This window comes from Sebastes umbrosus, chromosome 20, assembly GCF_015220745.1.
Source record: "Sebastes umbrosus isolate fSebUmb1 chromosome 20, fSebUmb1.pri, whole genome shotgun sequence".
NCBI classification, from domain to species: domain Eukaryota; kingdom Metazoa; phylum Chordata; class Actinopteri; order Perciformes; family Sebastidae; genus Sebastes; species Sebastes umbrosus.
Genome location: NC_051288.1, coordinates 26,085,784 through 26,106,040, shown reverse-complemented (window position 1 = coordinate 26,106,040; position 20,257 = coordinate 26,085,784). Strand labels below are relative to the sequence as shown.

Genomic DNA, 20,257 nt, shown 5'->3' with positions numbered 1-20,257 from the left:
TTGAACTTTTATTGAACCTTTGTCTACCAAAAACTGTCTTTTATGACCAGGAAATGTTTCTTCTACTTGTCTTCACTTTCTCTTTGACCCATGTTGTTGAATTTTTCCCAACAGGTTGGAGTCATGTCTTCAGAAATCTTGGTGGTGGCTGCCCTGGGTCGACCTTTCACCTTAGGGACGCTCTATGATGCTCGGCAAGATAAACTGATCCCAGGTAAACTTTAAAATCATTTTAAGAAGCTGGGAAATTATTCTAAATCTGTAGCCAAAATACAGATTTGGAATTTCAAGTTTCACTTCATGTGGATCTTATTTTTGTAGTTTGGACTTTATTTCTATCAGTGATAATAAAATGTTATTATGTACTCACCAAAAAGAGGTCCTATTGGTGAAGAACCATGAGCAGTCAAGTTACTCAAACTTATTTGGAAGAGAGATGCAAATAGTAAAATTATTTTACTGACCAACTTCCTGTTTTATATTGAACGCACTCATCGTAGTTGGCCACATTCAGTTTTCCTATGAAATCAAGGATGATTGCAAACATGTACTCGGTTACGTTGAGTCAGAGTAAAACATTTTAGATAATCTGATGGATTGTGTTTGTTGCCATGTCACATTTTGTTGTAGTAAAGTTGCTGTGCTCCCAGATCTCAGAAATTATTTTGGTGAGTACAATGTTAGCATAACATGTCATTCATACGGCATTTTTTTTTTTGCTTGTAGGTCTCACGTTCTGGGATGATGAAGTTCTAAAAGAGAGCACAGTTGAAAGCTGTCAGCCCAGCAGTGCATTTCAAATCATTGCATCTGATTCCATTGATGACAAGTCTTCTCTGATGGATATAGAAGCTTCTCTGAAAGCCAGTTTCCTGGGCGGACTGGTAGAAGTTGGAGGATCCGCCAAGTATCTGAATGATACGAAGAAATTCAAGAATCAGAGTCGAGTGACACTTCAGTACAAAGCTACCACCAGCTTCAAACAGTTGATGACTAATCTTGGAACCAAACATGTAGAATATTCTGAATATTTTCAGAACATCGAGGCAACTCATGTAGTGATAGGGATCCTCTATGGGGCAAATGCTTTCTTTGTCTTTGACAGTGACAAAATAGATTCTAGCAATGTTCAGGAAATCCAGGGCAGCATGGAAGCTGTGATAAAGAAGATTCCTTCGATTGATATTGCGGGGCGAGGTGCTGTCCAGCTAACCAGTGAGGAAAATGACATAACCAACAGCTTCTCCTGCAAATTCCATGGTGACTTCTTTCTCACAAGTAACCCTACAACTTTTGAGGATGCAGTTCAAACCTACCAGCAACTTCCACAAATGATGGGGAAAGAGAACGCTGTTCCAATGACAGTCTGGCTCGTTCCGCTTGTACATTTTTACTCTGAAGCACCTAAACTGATGGCCGATAGCAGCAGTCCAATACTTAGAAAGGTTCGCAACACTCTGGAAGACATGAGGCAACTTGAAATGAGATGCAACGATTCACTGGAAGACGACATAGTGAAGCTGTTTCCACAGATTAGAAAGGTGCTGAGCAATTTCCAAAACATTTGTAATGATTACATGATAAACCTCCAGAGGACCATTGCGAAGAATCTTCAGTCCATCCGGAGTGGAGAAGAAGATGAAAGTGAAATGCTGAAACTTTTTGAAGAAAACCTTAGATCACCATTTAACATTGATAGCTTAAACAAGTGGATGGAATGTAAAGAAAGAGAGATCAATGTCCTTAGGTCCTGCATGGATATTATAGAGGAAGCAAAGCCCAAGGTTGTTCTAAGTCAGAGTCAGATGATCAGGGAGCTTCTTGATTCAAAAGTACAGCATGCAGTATGCTATGTTTTCACCTCTGTGGCAGACTATGATCCTTACCTGAAGTTGTTAAGGGACTTCTCAGATTCACCTAAAATGATTGTAAATCTTAAGAAACTCAAACCACCACCAAAATACTACTGGTATATCTCAGATGACTTACCAGAAATGATGAGAGAAAAAGCCCACCTTTTTTGCAACCTTGCCAAAGACATGGACAACCGCTGTGTCCGTTTCCTTGTAGCGTCGATAATAAATCCGAAGGAAGATGGTGCAGCCATCCACTATTACAGGGAGGGCATACAGATCATGAATGACTTTACAAAACCATGGATTCCTCCTGTGGAGGCCATACAAGACAGAAGAGAGTTACTCTGGTGTAAGTCATTGGTGTGCTTATGTTCTTTTCACACTGTGATCTTATTCTTGCTTCTGTATGTTTTTGGGCACTTAACTACCTTAACTAAACTAACACTCAAAACATTTGGGGCTAGAAACTTTATTCAATTGATTCATTCATTCATTCTTTTTGACGAGGGCCATATTATTTTTAATGAAGATTTTAAAAGCATCCTTTATTTCATTTATACTTTCCATTTTATTTAGCCATAATAGTTTTAAAGTTTGTTCGAGCTTCATCGTTCCTGAGGCTGAAACTTTATTCAAACTTTTAATGGGTCACAAGTCTTTATCATCTTTTTAAATTAAATTTTTTGGGATATCACCATTTATGTTGGATGCTTTCTTCAGTTTTTCTCAATCCCTGTTGTTTACTGCACTGGCTGAGAGTGCTCAACCTAATATCAAATTATATTATAAATGTGAAAGAAAAAAAGTTAAATATATGTATACATTAAATTACGGCACGATACAGTGTGAATCTAATAATCATTCATTTAGAACATGCCTGTTAATTACAGTATGGATGGTGATGAGGATGACTGGTAACGGATTATGTCTTGATCTCTCCATCAGATGACTGTGAGCTCACCCTGGACCCAGACACAGCCCACCCGGCCCTGACTCTGTCTGAGGGCAACAAAAAGGCAATGTCTGGAGAACCGAAGCCATTTGACAATAACCCAGAGAGGTTTGAGCACTATCAGCAGGTGTTGTGTGACAAGGGGCTGAGTGGGCGCCATTACTGGGAGGTAGAGTGGTCTGGTTATGTTCGTGCAGGTGTCACATATAGAGGAATCAGCAGGAAAACATGGGCCGTACACTCCTCACTTGGACATAGTGATGGGTCCTGGGTTTTTGACTATTATCCAAAATCTGGATACCATCAAATTTCCAATAATGAAAAGGTACATGTAAATGTGTCTTCCCCTGGCTTTGAACGACTAGGAGTGTATCTGGACTGGTCTGCTGGCACTCTGTCTTTCTACATGGTCACCACTAACTTTGTGACTCACCTCCACACCTTCCACACCAGATTCAATGAGGCTGTTTATCCAGGCTTCCTGATTGGGTTTGCACATCAGAACTGCAATGGTCAGATTAAATTACTTTAATATGTATTTGTCAATATTGTCAATAGTGCTCTTGAATTTCATGCTCAGCCCGCTCTCATTCCCAGGGCATCAAATACCAACGCTTTGTCACGGCCGACGGCATTAGATATGACATATATTAATATCTGCTGATAATGCAATAAAACATGTAATAAGAACTGAACATGTAATGAAAATGTGAAGCACCTAATGAAATGTTTTGTGGATGATGTAATACTTTATTAGATTTTGTGATTATTCTATACATTATGGTTTCCATGGCAATTTTTAGATGAAACATGTAATAACATATTGTAACAATAAGCCAAAATAAAACAATTATGACATTAAAAAAGTTTATCATGCTTAATTGCTCTTGTTTTCCTTCACCAACAAGGTAACAAGAGGCATGTGTCCACAACATAAATAAATACAAAATAATAATAAAATGTTAGGAAGATTGTAAAGATAATCAGGTATTAGCAAATGCACAATAAATTCCCCCAAAAAGTTGTCATTTAATATTTTAGGACACACATACATTATATACATACATTACACATTCATTGATTTTAACCTTGGGAAACACTTCTTCACAGCCTACCAGATTTATGTCCAGACCAAATTAGTTTTGACTTCAGTGTGGTGCCACAGATCTCTGAATAAAATCTTACAATTTAAATCAATCTACAAGTTATGTGTTTCAGTCTTACAAGGTTTATGATTGTTTTTCTTGACTCTTTTGCTGTAACAGCTATGCGATTAGATTAATCAGCTATATTGCAAAATATAACATATTTATGCAAATGGTTCACAAATATTTAGAAATGTTTTCTTCATCCCCGTCTGGGACACTGTGAGTTGGAAACTTTTTCCAGGTGTTTTTTTTCACAATTTCTCTCAAATAATTGGCTACAAAATACATAACTACATTATTATTATGAAGAACTTACTATTTTAGTGATTGTGCACATACATTTGGGTATCTGGAGTACCAACCCACAAACTGTGAAATAAGACAACCCAGTCAGATTAGAAAACGTGATTCAACACGCCTTTCAGATTTGGCTCCCATTCCTATGTCACATGCAGGCTCATTAGAATATACCGCCCACGGTTTGAGTATCTTTACAAGGGTGCACTATATTTTTCTCACAAGCCAAAGGGCGCTGAAATTGAGCGTTTCAGACAGAGAGTGAATACAGGTATATTCAGACATTATAGGGGACATATTATGCTCATTTCCAGGTTCATACTTGTATTTTGGGTTTCTGCTAGAACGTATTTACATTCTTTAATGTTCAAAAAACACATTATTTTTCTCATATTATCTGTCTGAATATACCCTCTGTCTGAAACGCTCCGTTTTAGTGCCTGTCTCTTTAAGAAGCTCAGTCTGCTCTGTTTGGCTTGAGAGAAAAATATGGTGCACCTTTGCAAAGGTAGTTCTCAAGCTGTGGGCGATATATTCTAATGAGCCTGCATGTGACATAGGAAGGGGAGCCACATCTGAATGGTTTGTTGAATCACATCTTTTCTGAACCAGGCAGCCCACAAAAAAATGACTGGGTTGTCTTATTTTGGTTTGTGGGTTGGTAAGCACTCCAGATACCCAAATGTATGTGTACAACCACTGAAAAGGTGAGTTTTTCATGATATGTCTCCTTTAAAGCATGTAAACATGTTCTTGTAAAAAAACAAAAAACAAGTATGAACCTGCAAATGAGCATGATATGTCCCCTATAATTAGACAAATGAGACCCCGTAGGAAGAAGAAAGCAGTACACAGTGTTCAACTCAGGTCTCCAGTTTATTGACTCAACAAGAGAACAAATATGTCAATCAGGTGTTACAGTAGAACATATTTAGATAATGACTATGTCACTGTGTTAAAAAATGTATAGATAAATCTGACACTGATGTTATCTCATCTTCCAACCAGGAGGGTTTATAAACACCAGCTTTACATCTTCAATATCCAACAAAATACTCTCAACAGTGACTATCTCTTCAGAGCATCAAGGTGACCATAGCTAATGGTTTGGGTTAGATAACTGGACCAGCAGAGCTTACCTGAGTGGTACATGATACTTGTTTAAGAAGAAAAAGATAAAGGCCTAGCTCTTTGAAACCAGTAGAACTAATTTCCAACTTCCCAAAAATAAATGTAATCCCACAACCGCTTAAAACACACAAAAACTTATTTTAGAAGAAAAATGAATGGCAACCCATGACAAACACAACAAAGTTATAAGAACAATTCCTAATTAAACAAGAGACACTTGGGTGATGTAAGGTGTCACTAATCACTGTGTATTCAGTGTAGGTCTCAAAAGCTTATTAATCACAAGTAGATAACACCAATGAAGTTAATTATTTCGTATCCACTAAAAGCAAAGCAAACTAATTTGTCAACATGTTTGAGTTAAAACAAAGTCTTATTAGTTAACTTAAAAGCATCATGGGAAAAATGCCTTTATACCTCATTGATATTCAAATAAAGACAAACAGTGCAATGTGACCAAATATGAATATATAGAACAATTTTTATCACTGCATTTCATATCGATTATTCACTAATTTTGTGTTATTTTACAAGTTGTATTATTTGTCATTGTGGGCATTTCATGAATAGTTCCTGTTTCTTACAACTGGACTCTCATTTTGTAGCTTAAACTTAAAAATGTCTTTCCATCTTTACATTGTAGCAACTCACTGCACTATTCCTGAAATAAATTTAATTACAATTTGGGTCTTCTCTTCATGATTTTGGCCATCATTTGTATCAGTTATGATAACATTGTACTAAACAATGATATGTCGATAATCCACATTAGTCATTAGATTTTTATTACTTGTTTAAAAAAACAAATTAAACATTTAAGGACAGTTAGTGACTGACTTTCTTTTTTTTACTGCCATGTGAAGAACCATCAATCTATTAACCCAATCAATATCACACAAAGCTTTAACGTTTATTAACTTGTACTAGGATCTAAAGTAGATTGTTGTTGTAAACATAATCACACTGTTTGATGTTTGTTGCACACTGACTGAAAAATATACGTATAAGTATGATTACAATAATACAATATTTCCCATCTAACTCAGCAAGAAAGCAAATAAGCGTGTTCCCTCTAATGTTGAATTATCCCTTTAACATGCTTTTTTTTTCTTTTTTTTTTTAAATTGTATGTAATTTGTAGCTTCCCTATAATATTTAAACTGTTTATTTCTCTGCCATATCCAACAATATCTTATTTTTAATTTGCGGTGTCATATTAATTTATTGTGTCATATAGCAACAAACAGTCTAAACCAGAAAATGGGAAAGAGTAGGCAACATATTCATAGTATTGACACCATTTCATACCTTAACATAATTTGATCTCAACTTCCAGTAAAATGATTAAGCTTAGAATCACTAGTTGAGGAACTAACTTCATGCACTAGTAAAGAGTGTGTATTTAGTATACAAATACATGTTAAAGTAATTTAATCTGACCCTTGCAGTTCAGTTTTGGATGCCCAATCAGGAAGCCTGGATAAACAGCCTCAGTGAATCTAGTCTGGAAGGTGTGGAGGTGAGTCACCCAGGTAGTGGTGACCATATAGTAGGACAGAGTGCCAGCAGGCCAGTCCAGATACACTCCTAGTCGTGCAAAGCCAGGGGAGGACACAGTGACAGTTAGCTTTTGATTATTGGAAATGTGATTGTATCCAGAATTCGGATTATAGTCAAAGCCCCAGGACCCCTCATTATGTCCAAGTGAGCCTGCTAAGTCCGATTCCGTCCTGCCGATTGCTCTATATGTGACACCTGCACAAACATAACCAGACCACTCTACCTCCCAGTAATGACGCCCACTCAGCCCCTTGTCACACAACACCTGCTGATGGTGCTTGAACCTCTCTGGGTTATTGTCAAATGGCTTCGGTTCTCCAGACATTGCCTTTTTGTTGCCCTCAGACAGAGTCAGGGCCGGGTGGGCTGTGTCTGGGTCCAGGGTGAGCTCACAGTCATCTGATGGAGAGATCAAGACATAATCCGTTACCAGTTATCCTCATCACCATCCATACTGTAATTAACAGGCATGTTCTAAATGACTGATTATTAGATTCACATCTTGCCATAATTTGACATAGACATATGCTTTTTTTTCTTTCACATTTATAATATAATTTTATATATATAATATTTTACTATTTAGTGCTGTAAAATGTAGTGATTTTTAGGTTAAATCACTAAACCTCTTTGAGGTTCTTTATGTATGATATCTCTCTAATTCGTTTTCTTTAAATGCTGACATTTAGCTGTTTAAACGGGCTGATCCCCTTCTTTAGGAAGCAAATACATCAACCAAACACAGAAACACTAGGATTGCATCCCTGAGGTGCCAGACAACCTTCGCCAAGTATAAAAATATCTCATAATAAACCATACTTGAGAACAAAAATACACACAACATCAATAAACTATTCAATATTATAAAATAGATTTCATAAGGGTTGAGATGAATCAAGTGGTTTTGCTTATCTAAAAAAATCTTCTTCAAAAATCAGTTCACCGTTTGATATGATTAACTATGATGGATAAAAATATAGAGTTTGTCAGCATGTTTCTAAATAAAGTCTGGAAAAAATACATTTGTATTATTTTATTTTTTTCTGTGATATGATATAGTATAGAAACAACTAAATAAGGCTCAACTTTCAGGGGAATATTCATGTGCGCTGTGTCTGAGAAGTGCCAAGAGACTATTAAAGAGACTGAAAAGTTCAAGAGTAAAAACTGGGTAAAGTTGAATCAATGCCTTACTAAAAGAGTTTAATCAAAACTGAACATTACAACCTTTACAAAGGTAGGATTTCTTACAGGGATGGTGTATTAGGTTGAGCACTCTCAGCCAGTGCACTAGACAACAGTACTTGAGAAAGACTGAAGAAAGCATCAAACATAAATGGTGATATCCCAAAAATAAAAATTAAAAAAGCTGATATAGACTTGTGACCCATTAAAAGTTTGAATGAAGTTTTAGCCTCAGGAATGATGAAGCTCGAAGAAACCTTTAAAACTATTAGAGCTAAATAAAATGAAAAGTATAAATGAAATAAAGGATGCTATTAAAGGCTTCATTAAAAATATTATGGCCCTCATCACAAAGAAGCTGCATGTTTTGACGTTTGAATACAATTTCTTGCCCCAAGTGTTCAAGTGTTAATCTAATGTAGTTAAGTGCCCAAAAACATACAGAAGCCAGAATAAGATCACAGTGTGAAAAGAACATAAGCACACCAATGACTTACACCAGAGTAACTCCCTTCTGTCTTGTATGGTCTTCACAGGAGGAATATAAGGTTTTGTAAAGTCATTAATGATCTGGATGCCCTCCCTGTAATAGTGGATGGCTGCACCTTCTTCCTTCGGATTTATTATCGACGCTACAAGGAAACGGACACAGCGGTTGTCCATGTCTTTGGCAAGGTTGTAGAAAAGGCGGGCTTTTTCTCTCATCATTTCCGGTACATCGTCTGAGGCGTACCAGTAGTCTTTTGTCGATGGTCTGAATTTCTTAGGTTTACTTGTAGGTGATTCCGAGAAGTCACTTAACACCTTCAGGTAGGGATCATAGTCTGTCACATAGGTGAAGACATAGCATACAGCATGCTGTACCTTTGAATCAAGGAGCTCCCTGACCATCTTACTCTGACTTAAAACAACCTTGTGCTTTGCTTCCTCTATAATATCCACGCAGGACCTAAGGACATTGATCTCTCTTTCTTCACATTCCATCCACATGTTTAGGCTATCGAGGTTGAATGGTGATCTAAGGTTTTGTTCAAAAAGTTTCAGCATTTCACTTTCATCTTCGCCTCCACTCCGGATGGAATGAAGTTTCTTGGCAATGGTCCCCCGGAGGTTTAACATGTAATCATTACAAAATTTTTGGAAATTGCTCAACTTCTTTCTAACCAGTGGAAACAGCTTCACTATGTCGTCTTCCAGTGAATCGTTGCATCTCATTTCCAATTGCCTCATGTCTTCCAGAGTGTTGCGAACCTTTCTAAGTATTGGACTGCTGCTATCGGCCATCAGTTTAGGTGCTTCAGAGTAAAAATGTACAAGCGGAACGAGCCAGACTGTCATTGGAACAGCGTTCTCTTTCCCCATCATTTGTGGAAGTTGCTGGTAGGTTTGAACTGCATCCTCAAAAGTTGTAGGGTTACTTGTGAGAAAGAAGTCGCCATGGAATTTGCAGGAGAAGCCGTTGGTTATGTCATTTTCCTCACTGGTTAGCTGGACAGCACCTCGCCCCGCCATTTCAACCGAGGGAATCTTCTTTATCACAGCTTCCATGCTGCCCTGGATGTCCTGAACATTGCTAGAATTTATTTTGTCACTGTCAAAGACAAAGAAAGCATTTGCCCCATAGAGGATCCCTATCACTACATGAGTTGCCTCGATGTTCTGAAAATATTCAGAATATTCTACATGTTTGGTTCCAAGATTAGTCATCAACTGTTTGAAGCTGGTGGTAGCTTTGTACTGAAGTGTCACTCGACTCTGATTCTTGAATTTCTTCGTATCATTCAGATACTTGGCGGATCCTCCAACTTCTACCAGTCCGCCCAGGAAACTGGCTTTCAGAGAAGCTTCTATATCCATCAGAGAAGACTTGTCGTCAATGGAATCAGATGCAATGATTTCAAATGCACTGCTCGGTTGACAGCTTTCAACTGTGCTCTCTTTTAGAACTTCATCATCCCACAACGTGAAACCTACAAGCAAAAAAAACACACCAAATAAACATCAGCCATCTGAAGTAGGCAAGTCAAATAAAATGCCAACTTGTATGTATCAGTTTGGTTGCAGTATTGTTGGTAGAAACTGTGCAAGCATGAGGTATCAGACTGGTAGCTGATTTTGGGTGTGTGGTGTTTTGATCAGCCCAATACGATAGCATGTCACTCAAAAGCTGCTCAACTTTGTTTTTTTGGCTGTATTTTTTGATGCCTTTGAAAATGCCATTGAAAAGTTGAACTCAAAGTGGAAAAGCAACCAGCATTATTAGGGCTTTTTCTCATTGTAGTGACTTTTGCTGGATACCCGGAGCTATATGACTGTACCATCCGTAGTTACCATGATGTGAACAGAAAACAGCAGGCTTGGAAGCAAATTAGTGTGGTACCTAAGGTTTTGGGTAAGTTCTTCTCATTATTAGGTAGCGTACAGTTCATGGCACTCATTCAGTGGTTGCCTAGCAACAATAATAAAAAAAAGATGGTGCGCCTCACATTTTCCACCTGCAAAACATGCTCTGTCTGATGAGGGCCTCAGTCAAATTATCGAAAAAACGTTACTCTGAATTAACCACTTTACTGAGCACATGCTGTTATCATCCTTGATCTCATAGGAAAACTGAGTGCAGCCGACTACGATGAGTGTGGTAGGTCAAGATAAAACAGGAAGTTGGTCAGTAAACTCTAATGGATATTTACAAGGGACAGGTTTGGCAATAGTTTTACAGTTAGCCTTTCTCTTCCACACAAGTTTGAATAACCTGACTGCTCATGTTTCTTCACCAGTAGGACTTCTTTTTGGTGAGTATAATGTTATTATCAGAAAGATGTCCAAACTACAAAAATAAGACCCACGGCAAGTGAAACTGGAATTTCTCTCTAACAGATGACGTATTCTAGAAAAACGTTTTTTTTTGGTCTAAGCTTGTAGAATTGAGTATGTCTAATTTTCTAGTGATCATTTGTGGCTCATCTGATAACTCTGACAAACTGCATCACTGCATAAATGATGTGCTTATGAATAAAAATCTGTATTTTGGTTACTGACTCAAAACAATTTATCAGCTTCTTAAAATGATCTTATAGTTTACCTGGGATCAGTTTATCTTTCCGAGCATCATAGAGTGTCCCTAAGGTGAAAGGTCGACCCAGGGCAGCCACCACCAAGATTTCTGAAGACATGACTCCAACCTGTTGGAAAAAATTCAACAACATGGGTCAAAGAGAAAGTGAAGACAAGTAACAGACACATTTCCAGCTCAGTAAAAGTTCCAAGTATCTCTGTCCACTCAGTCTGTCCTCACCTGATGAAGTTGTGTAGATCAGCTGAGTTGTGTAGGAGTCTTCCTGACTTCTAACTGGAGCTTCCAGAGTGACGGTCTGTGATTCTGTGTGATTACTTATATCCTGTCATATAACATTTGACCCCTCCCTCTGACATGCCTCCTGCACACCTCGAACCTGTCCACCTTGACGGATCACCTTTGCGTGTGAATTTCAAGAGTGCCACAGCAAAGGTTCCCTCACAGCTGCTTTCCATTTTGGTAATTTTCAATTGCCTGATATAGTTATGTTACATGTGTTTTTCAAATCTGCTGAATTTACTATGCGAAGATTTTGCACGTCTGGCCAATAATGAGATTATTCATATCCCCTTGGTTATTTAAGCAAACAGGCAATTATTGAATACATTTTAATAAAATATAACCACCAAACCATTACTTTTTTATTCTTCAATAATCTGTGAATAAAACCTTTGTCTTTACATTACAAGGGCGTTTTGTTGAGCAGACAGTAAATTTCCGCCTTAGTTTATTTGTATCCTTGTTTAGTCATCACAAAACACCAATGTAATGACTGAACAGACATTAACTGTAGTGCACATGTATTTTGCTTTAATTCACACTGCCCAGAGTGAATCCTATCTTTTCATCAATCTGGACACACCCTAATAATTCCTATATTGATATACCTAGAAGGAGTTTAACCGTGCAAAAACACAAGGATGCTACTGTTTGTTGCTGCTAGACGCTGCACAGACCTTCTGTCTATTCTGCAAAAAAGAAAAACACAAAACTGTGACTGCTGTATCCTTAGACAATAACTAAATTATTTTCAAAAGCTTTCATTGTTAAAGTGCTTTGCAGAAATGCAGGAAAATAGAATAAAAGTAACATTAATATCATAATTGTTTAATTCACAGTTCTTTTTAATAGCAGTTCCAAGTCAATAGAAGTCAGTCTATGATGTCTATAGACACTATCTGTATATTGGAGTTTGAGACAGGGAGGACGCAGCAAAAACACACAAGAGCCACAGAATAATAAACCAGTAAGTTTACATATCACAATCTTCAATAAGATTTGACAATTTCCTTGCTTGGTAAGAAAACTGTGAGAACATTTAATGATTTAACTACGGTGTGTGTGTATGTGTGTGTGTGTGTGTGTGTGTGTGTGTGTGCGCGCGCGCGCGCGCGCGCGTGCGTGTGTGCGTGCGTGCGTGCGTGCCTGCGTGCCTGCGTGCCTGCGTGCCTGCGTGCCTGCGTGCCTGCGTGCGTGTACACATTTGCAGTAATATTCTGGGAAGAAGACCTTAAAAGTACATTTTCTATATTATTTTTGTTTTTTTCAAAACGACCAGAGACAGAAGTCCACACTTGGTTGGAATAGCGTGATAGTCCATTGTTGGTAAGGTAGGAATGTATGCATGCGTGTGTTTGTGTGTTTCTAACTTAGGGTCAGTGGTTAAGGTTAAGGTTAGGTTAAGGTTAGGATCAGGGTTAAGATTAAGGTTAGGTAAATAGTAGTTTTGGTTAAGGTTAGGGTAAGTCTCCAAGAAATTAATCTAAGTCTATGTAGCGTCCCCAATAGTGACATAAGTAGACCTGTGTGCTGTGTGTGTGCGTGTGTGTGTGCGTGTGCGTGTGCGTGTGTGTGCGTGGGTGGGTGTGTGTGTGTGTGTGTGTGTGTGTGTGTGTGCGTGTGCGTGTGGGTGGGTGTGTCCTTATTACACCATTCAACAACTCCAACACCGCCTTAGCAGAAACAGACACTTGAGTCACTTTCCCAGAGGTTAATAGTTGTAACGGCAATTGGACTTTTTTTTTCTGTTTACTGTTTCCAAGAAGACCAACACCGACAAAAGCTCTCCTGCATATGCTTTTGTATATTACCAAGTTAACTGCCAGCAATCGCTGCTGAAATTCTTACTATTACTATTGCTACTACTATTATTACTGCAAAACTTTTGGCACATGCCAAACTGCTGCCCGTAGGCCAAAGAATACGGGAAAAGCCACTTAGGTGTTTCGCGGGTCACCATATTTTGGAACAGTGATGAACAAATGGCTTCTTTTTGGATAACAGCAATAAGGACAAAACATCTAATTCAATAGATAAGGTACCTAGAACCCAGTAAGAATAACTAGTATTGTTTTCTAGTAATCATGCAACATGTAAACAAAATTAGACTTATTTATGACCACTTTATATTATCTTGTATTTTTACATGTACAATCCAGCAATGCCTTCTAGACCTGCTTGTCACTACAACATCATGCAAAATGAAGAAAGGTAATTATTAAAATATGTGCATATGAAGGAACTCATTACTGGCCAGAGCAGACATGCAAAAGCTTTGCATGCAAAATTCAGAATTTTTTCTCACACTTGTAACAATGCAAAAGTAGCAATGTAATAAAATCCTGTGAGGCAAATTTTTCCCGCATGCAGACATGATCTGTGAGAACAGAAATATTACAGGTGTGCAGGAGGCATGTCGGGGGAGGGGTCAGGAGGATGGAGTATCTGGCAGGATATAAGTGGACTCGCAGCATCATACACCATCAGACTTGAAGCTCCAGTTGGAAGTCAAGAAGACTCTCACACAACTCAGCTGATCTACACAACTTCACCAGGTGAGTGATAGAAACTGGGACTTTCACTGAACTCCAGTCTATGCATTTCAAAGCAAAAACTTACTTTATGCTGTACACATTTTAGGCAGTTTGTTGTCACTGTGATTAACTTGCAGTACACAGTTTGATCAAATTTCAACGGCTGTGTGTTTTGAGCTTGACCCATATTGTTGAATGTGTCTTAAAAGGTTGCAGACATGTCTTCAGATATCATGGTAATGGCTGGTCTGGGTCGACCTTTCACCCTTGGGATGCTGTATGACGCCCGCCGAGAGAAACTGATCCCAGGTAAACTTTGTTGAAGTAGACTATTTTAGAATGAAATAAATCAAACATTATGTTAGCTCAGATACAGCACTGCAGCTACGTTTGCATTAGCTGATAAGCATCAGCTGACTTCACCATCAGTGACTCAATCCTTAACTAATTGCCACCAGCTAACTAGTAATATCCATTTATATATTTTTTTTTTTTTACAAACTGCTATTTTTGGTCTGAACACCCAGTAACACCCTTTCCTTCTTTTCTTAAGGTTTCTCAATGTTTGGTGATGAAACTCTACAACAGTATGCATCAAGTAACCCTCAACGCAGCAGTGATTTCCAAATCGTTGCCTCTGATTCCATTAACGACAAGTCTTCTCTGATGGATATTGAAGCTTCTCTGGGAGTCAGTTTCCTGGGTGGGCTGGTTGAAGTTGGGGGATCTGCCAAGTATCTTAATAATACAAAGAAATACCAGAATCAGAGCAGAGTCACACTCAAGTACAAAGCTACCACCACTTATCAACAATTCACAGCTCCTCCTGGAACCGTGAAGGTGCAACAAACGGCCATTACTGAGAAGGGCTTGGCAACACATGTAGTTACAGGCATCCTCTATGGAGCAAATGCCTTCTTTGTGTTTGACAGTGACAAGTTAGAGGATAGCAACCTTCAGGACATCGAGGGCAGAATGGAAGCTGTGATTAGGAAGATTCCTACTGTTAGCATTGAGGGGTACGGTTCTGTCAAACTGACTGATGAAGAAAAATCTCTGGCCAGCAATCTCTCCTGCAAGTTTCATGGAGACTTCCTTCTTGAAAGCCTCCCTACTACTTTTCAAGATGCAGTGATGACCTACCAGAATCTTCCAGGACTTCTTGGAGAAGAAGGAACCAATGCGGTTCCAATGAAGGTCTGGCTGGTACCCTTGAAGAAATTTTATTCTCAAGCTGACCTGCTGGTCCGTGACATCACTGTTGGTGGAGTGAGAAAGATTCACAGTACCCTAGAAGAGTTGCACGAACTGAAGAGGAGATGCAATGAAGCCATGGATGACAAACTTGTGAAACAACTTCCACTGATTCATGACAGGGTTAGCAATTTCCAACAGCTATTTCAAGATTACATTCTTACCGTGCAACAGAAAATTGCGACGAAACTTCCTCTGATTCGGGGAGGTACAGAAGACGAAAGCTCATTAGAGAAGATAATTACAGACAGGGCCAAGTCACCATTCAGCAATGAAAATGTGAGCACGTGGCTGGATGCCATAGAGAGAGAAATCACTGCCTTAAAGACCTGTGCAGGCCTGATGGAGGGAACACAGACAAAATTTGTCTCAAATCAGACCGAGTTGGATAGAGAGGTTCTTGCTGAAAATGCAAAGCATGCTCTGTGCTTTGTTTTCACCTCCATGGAGCGCAGTGATCCCTACCTTAGAGCGTTGTCCGAATATTTGGAATCACCCAATACAGAAATCACCAGGGATGTTGCGCCATCCACTGAAGACATGTGGTGTTACTCCACTCGGGTGGTACTCAAAATGAAACAAAAAGCCCAACAATTCATTGAGCATGCCAAAAAAATGGAGAAAAGCAGGAATGTCGTTTTCCTTGCAGCAGCCATAACAAATGGGAAATACCAAGGAGCAAGCATCTACCATTACAAGGAGGGCAGTCTGGTCACTCAGGACTTTACATTTCCTATCTTTGTTGATGCGGAGCGTGTCAAAGACAGAAGTGATCTACTTTGGTGTAAGTAATTCTTTCTGCATTAATTAAAGGAAAATAACTGATACCTAAAGTACTTCCCTCCTCTTTAGGTGTTATTTGGAACCCACAGAAGATGACATGGTGACACCTTCCCTTTGCTCCTGGCTTCTTTCCCCTAATTCCTATTCTTTGACGAACCCTATTATTCCCCATCTCTACCCAAAACACCCTCAGATTTTACCACCCATCCTGCTCCTTGCAGCACACCTGTCCCCCATTCCCTCAGAATACATAGACCACTTTCCCACTCTTATATCCCACTATTCCTGTTCCCTTTTCCTGAAAACCTGTTTGTGATCTGTTGTCCGTATTTAGACCTGTTTTTTGTCTCTTGCATGCCTCCCCGTCTTGCTCTTTAAGATTTCCTTGCCTTCTTGGAATGCCTTCAGGCTGACTATAAGGCACTTAAAATAACTGTCAAAAAACAATTCAGCAAGTTGAAAACAGTCCCACTAGAAGGGCAAGGCAGGTTGAGGCCATCTGATGGAAATAATGGGGTCCAAACATGAATACATGGACAAGGTGTCACCATGAAAAATGAAGTGTTTTAAACATTGTTGTCTTGTAAATGTTGTAAAGTACCATCAACTTCCCTAGTGAGATTTTGCTAATATACAGCAGTTTAATTTATTTAGATTGTGGGTGAATAGAAGTGATGAGTATTTTGTTTCTAATAAATAATACCTTAGATATAAATATAATAACTATTATATGAAGACATGCTATCACAAAATGCGGTTTGAATGGTGATGACGATGACTGGTAACAGATCGTGTCTTGTGCTTTTCATCAGATGCCTGCGACCTCACCTTTGACCCAAACACAGTACAAAAATGTGTCACTCTTTCTGACGACAACAAACATGCAGAGTCTGGAAAACAGCAGAAATATAGTGCTCACCCAGAGAGGTTTAATGTCTTTCAGCAGGTGTTGTGCAAAGAGAGGCTGAACGGGCGCCATTACTGGGAGGTAGATTGGACCGGATTCCTTTCTGCAGGTGTTGCATATTTAGGAATCGCCAGGAAAGATTTAGAGAATCAGAGCCATATTGGGTTCAATTTGAAATCCTGGGCTTTATGCGCTACCCCCAAATTAGGATATACTTTATGGCATAATCAAGTAAAAGCCCTTGACGCTAAGCCCGATCATGACTTTACACGACTAGGAGTGTATCTGGACTGGCGTGCTGGCAGTCTGTCTTTCTACAAGGTCTCCTCTAATGTACTGCATCACCTTTACACCTTCAAAACCAAATTCACTGAGCCTGTTTACCCAGCCTTCTGTATTGGGTTGCTGTATTTCAATGGAAAGGCCAGATTATTTTGAAACATCAGTCACAGTTACTGATAATCATACTTCCGCCAAGGTTATACAACTACTACGCAACATTTTTTCGAGGAGATACATTATATAATATTTTTCTGGATCTGTATCAAAATCTGCATCATGACAGTAGCTCCAGTTTGTGCCTCTCATTAATGTTCATTACTTTTGAGTTACAGAGGTAAGCATCTGTTTTCCTGATAAAAAAAATATATATATAGTATATATTAAAAATAAATAAAAAAGAATCACATCCAGTAAAAGCATCTGTCTGCTGCATGATTAGAAAATATTTTCATCCCGTTTATCAAGTTGAGATTCCATTTCATATATGTGGGGCACAAACTGGGGCTAAAATGTAATAGCTTTTCTTTCCATTCAAGGAAGTGCAATAGTTTATGAGAAAAAGCAAAATGTAAAAAAAAAAAAAAAAAAAAAAAGAATCACTTATAAATCAATAATCACTTATTCCTTCGCCCCACTGTCCACTACATTTAACAAAAAAATGTTGAAAGGGATTTGAGAAATCATGATAACCATCAAACACCAAAAACATAACCTCCTTTGTGGGGTTAAAAATTCACAGGAAACTAAATTACATAATCCATCTGATTACCAAAATTAGTAAAGTGAATTTATTTTGGATTACTGATTATTCAATCCTGGATTTTAATGCTAAATTAAATCTGACGCTAGTCCAAATAGTACCCAACAGTTTAGTGTGTCTTGACTCAGACTGTTTGTTTTGTACTTATAGGTCAAACTTTCAATTTGGGTATGTGAATTTATCAGTGATTTATATGGATTAAGAATTGGGCCCTTAACTATACTGTATTTTCTAGTCAGTGTTCAAAATGTAAAAAATAAAAATTACATTTATTCTTACCACAACAAAGGATTTAAACTGTTTTTAACTGACACTGTTATTGATCCACATTAATACAACGTATTGCTTTGCTGATTTTGAGTACACAGTGAGCGAGCAGGTTTGTGCTCAAACACTCTTTGTCAATACAACAAAAACAGTAGTGCCCTATAACATGACATTGTTGTACATATATGTTTGTATGCTTTGATATGGTTTGACATCTATACTCAAATCACTGCATTTAAACATTTAAATTATTGTTTTTTCTCTTTAAAGTGCCACCATGACATGTGAGATGCTACTGTATGTTAGTATGTATTACATTTTGGATTAGCATGGAGCAAAACTTTAAATAATAATGACACGAAACAGGCTTAATTTGACCTAATGTAACGTTTATTGCTTTAAATTTATTTTAACGCCACAGGTCTACTGTAGACACCTTTTTGCTATACAGTATATCATGTACCTTGTCCCTTGTTTGATTTAGTAACTCTTCTTCTTCTGTATTTTGTAACTATCACTGGGTTTCCATTTATCAGGGGAAAGTAACAAAAAAAAGTACTTTTATGCTTTCAAAACACTAAGATGTTAGTTGTTTTTTTGTTGTTTTTTTCTTCTTAAACAAGTATTATGTACCACTCGGGAAACCTCTGCTGGTCCCTGTTTTCTAAAAGGAGCTGGGAAAAGTCTGAATTCTTTAATCAGTATGTTGACAACATGATGACTCTCCGTCTGGCTCTGGTTCAGCATCGACTGCAACACCTGTCTGATATGATTGTTCTTTCCTTGAGTGAAGAAATGAATAAAGACCTGAGTTGAACATTTTGTGTGTACTTACTTCCTCCATGCTGATGCTTGATTTAATAATCCTATTGATATTATTAATTAATTTGATAATAACCAAACCTGTTCCTACCAAATCCCTACATTTGGTGCCCCGTGTGAGGCATAGTGTTATTGTTGGCATATTGTTCATAATTGTGCAATATTAATTTTCAGCATAATTTTTGGTCAAAACCGAAAACTTTTATTCCACTTCTAAACAAACCAAAAGTGTTTACATTCTACACCACTAGTCTTCCACAGTAGTAGAAGTCCAGCTGTACTTTTAAACAAGTACAGTGTGGTTAGAATAGTTTATTTGAGAGATTTTGATTATTAACACTTTAAGCCTTTATAGTGTTAATTTTAAGAACTTGCTTTTGCTATTAATTCAAGTTAACCTACGCTTCAGAACTTGAAATAATTTGGTTCAGCATTTGAATACCAAGTATTCAATGCAATCTGGTCTAGTTGTCATATTTTGCTGTTAATCTAAGTGTTCCTTTAATGACACAGCGTGCCACCGGCCCTGTGTAACATAGAGAGCTTGTACCTGGCTGTAACTGCAAATAATTCCAGCCTGAGTGGGTTAAATAGAGCCACAGTGTGCTACCAGCCCTGTGATATAAGTTTGCACCTAGCTGTTACTTACACGTGTTCCAGCTTGAGTCACTTTTAAGAAACATCATCACAACTGTTACTGCCCTGCATCTCAGTTAGTGCATGTTGTAAGGGTAAGCAAACTTCTTTTGTAAACCTGTGTTTACTTTACTGGCCCTTTTTGTTTGATGCCCACTAGAGTCACTAGTTGGTGCTGTAGCTACCCCTCCTCCACAGGAAGCTACCTCCTCATAGTGTAGGCCAGTGCATTGTTTGTTAGGCTAGTGTACCTCCCAAGCTACACTACAAGGTGTCTGCCCACGCAACACCATAGCCAACAACATTGTTTTGTTTTCTACTCGACATCCTGTTTAGTGTCACCCTCCATTCCAGGTATAACAATGGAGAACCCCTGTGTAGAGCTTTTTATTTCTTCCCTAGCACAGAGCCTAAACCCTGGCTGCCCTGAACTCATCAGCAGGTTGAGTTTCAGTGAGTGCAGGAAAGAAATATAATCGCTCCTCACAGACAGGTGTGATGCGCAGACCGCATCCAAAGACTCATTGT

General features: G+C 38.4%; 3 protein-coding genes across 3 annotated transcripts; 2 read left to right on the top strand and 1 right to left on the bottom strand.

Moving 5' to 3' along the window:
* Window positions 1-16: 16 nt before the first annotated feature.
* On the top strand, window positions 17-4,307 carry LOC119479539 (stonustoxin subunit beta-like). The gene is made up of 3 exons (XM_037755279.1): window positions 17-214; window positions 727-2,205; window positions 2,802-4,307. The coding sequence occupies exons 1-3, from the start codon at window positions 91-93 to the stop codon at window positions 3,338-3,340; spliced, it is 2,142 nt and encodes a 713-aa protein (XP_037611207.1). The 5' UTR covers window positions 17-90; the 3' UTR covers window positions 3,341-4,307.
* Window positions 4,308-5,896: 1,589 nt separating this feature from the next.
* On the bottom strand, window positions 5,897-11,538 carry LOC119479094 (stonustoxin subunit beta-like). The gene is made up of 3 exons (XM_037754329.1): window positions 11,212-11,538; window positions 8,627-10,099; window positions 5,897-7,343 (listed from the first exon to the last, which is right to left on the bottom strand). The coding sequence occupies exons 1-3, from the start codon at window positions 11,333-11,335 to the stop codon at window positions 6,805-6,807; spliced, it is 2,136 nt and encodes a 711-aa protein (XP_037610257.1). The 5' UTR covers window positions 11,336-11,538; the 3' UTR covers window positions 5,897-6,804.
* Window positions 11,539-14,236: 2,698 nt separating this feature from the next.
* On the top strand, window positions 14,237-18,272 carry LOC119479613 (neoverrucotoxin subunit alpha-like). Its single transcript, XM_037755404.1, has 3 exons — window positions 14,237-14,327; window positions 14,572-16,056; window positions 16,868-18,272. Exons 1-3 carry the CDS (start codon window positions 14,237-14,239, stop codon window positions 17,398-17,400), a joined length of 2,109 nt encoding a protein of 702 aa, XP_037611332.1. The 3' UTR covers window positions 17,401-18,272.
* The last annotated feature ends 1,985 nt before the right edge of the window (window positions 18,273-20,257 follow it).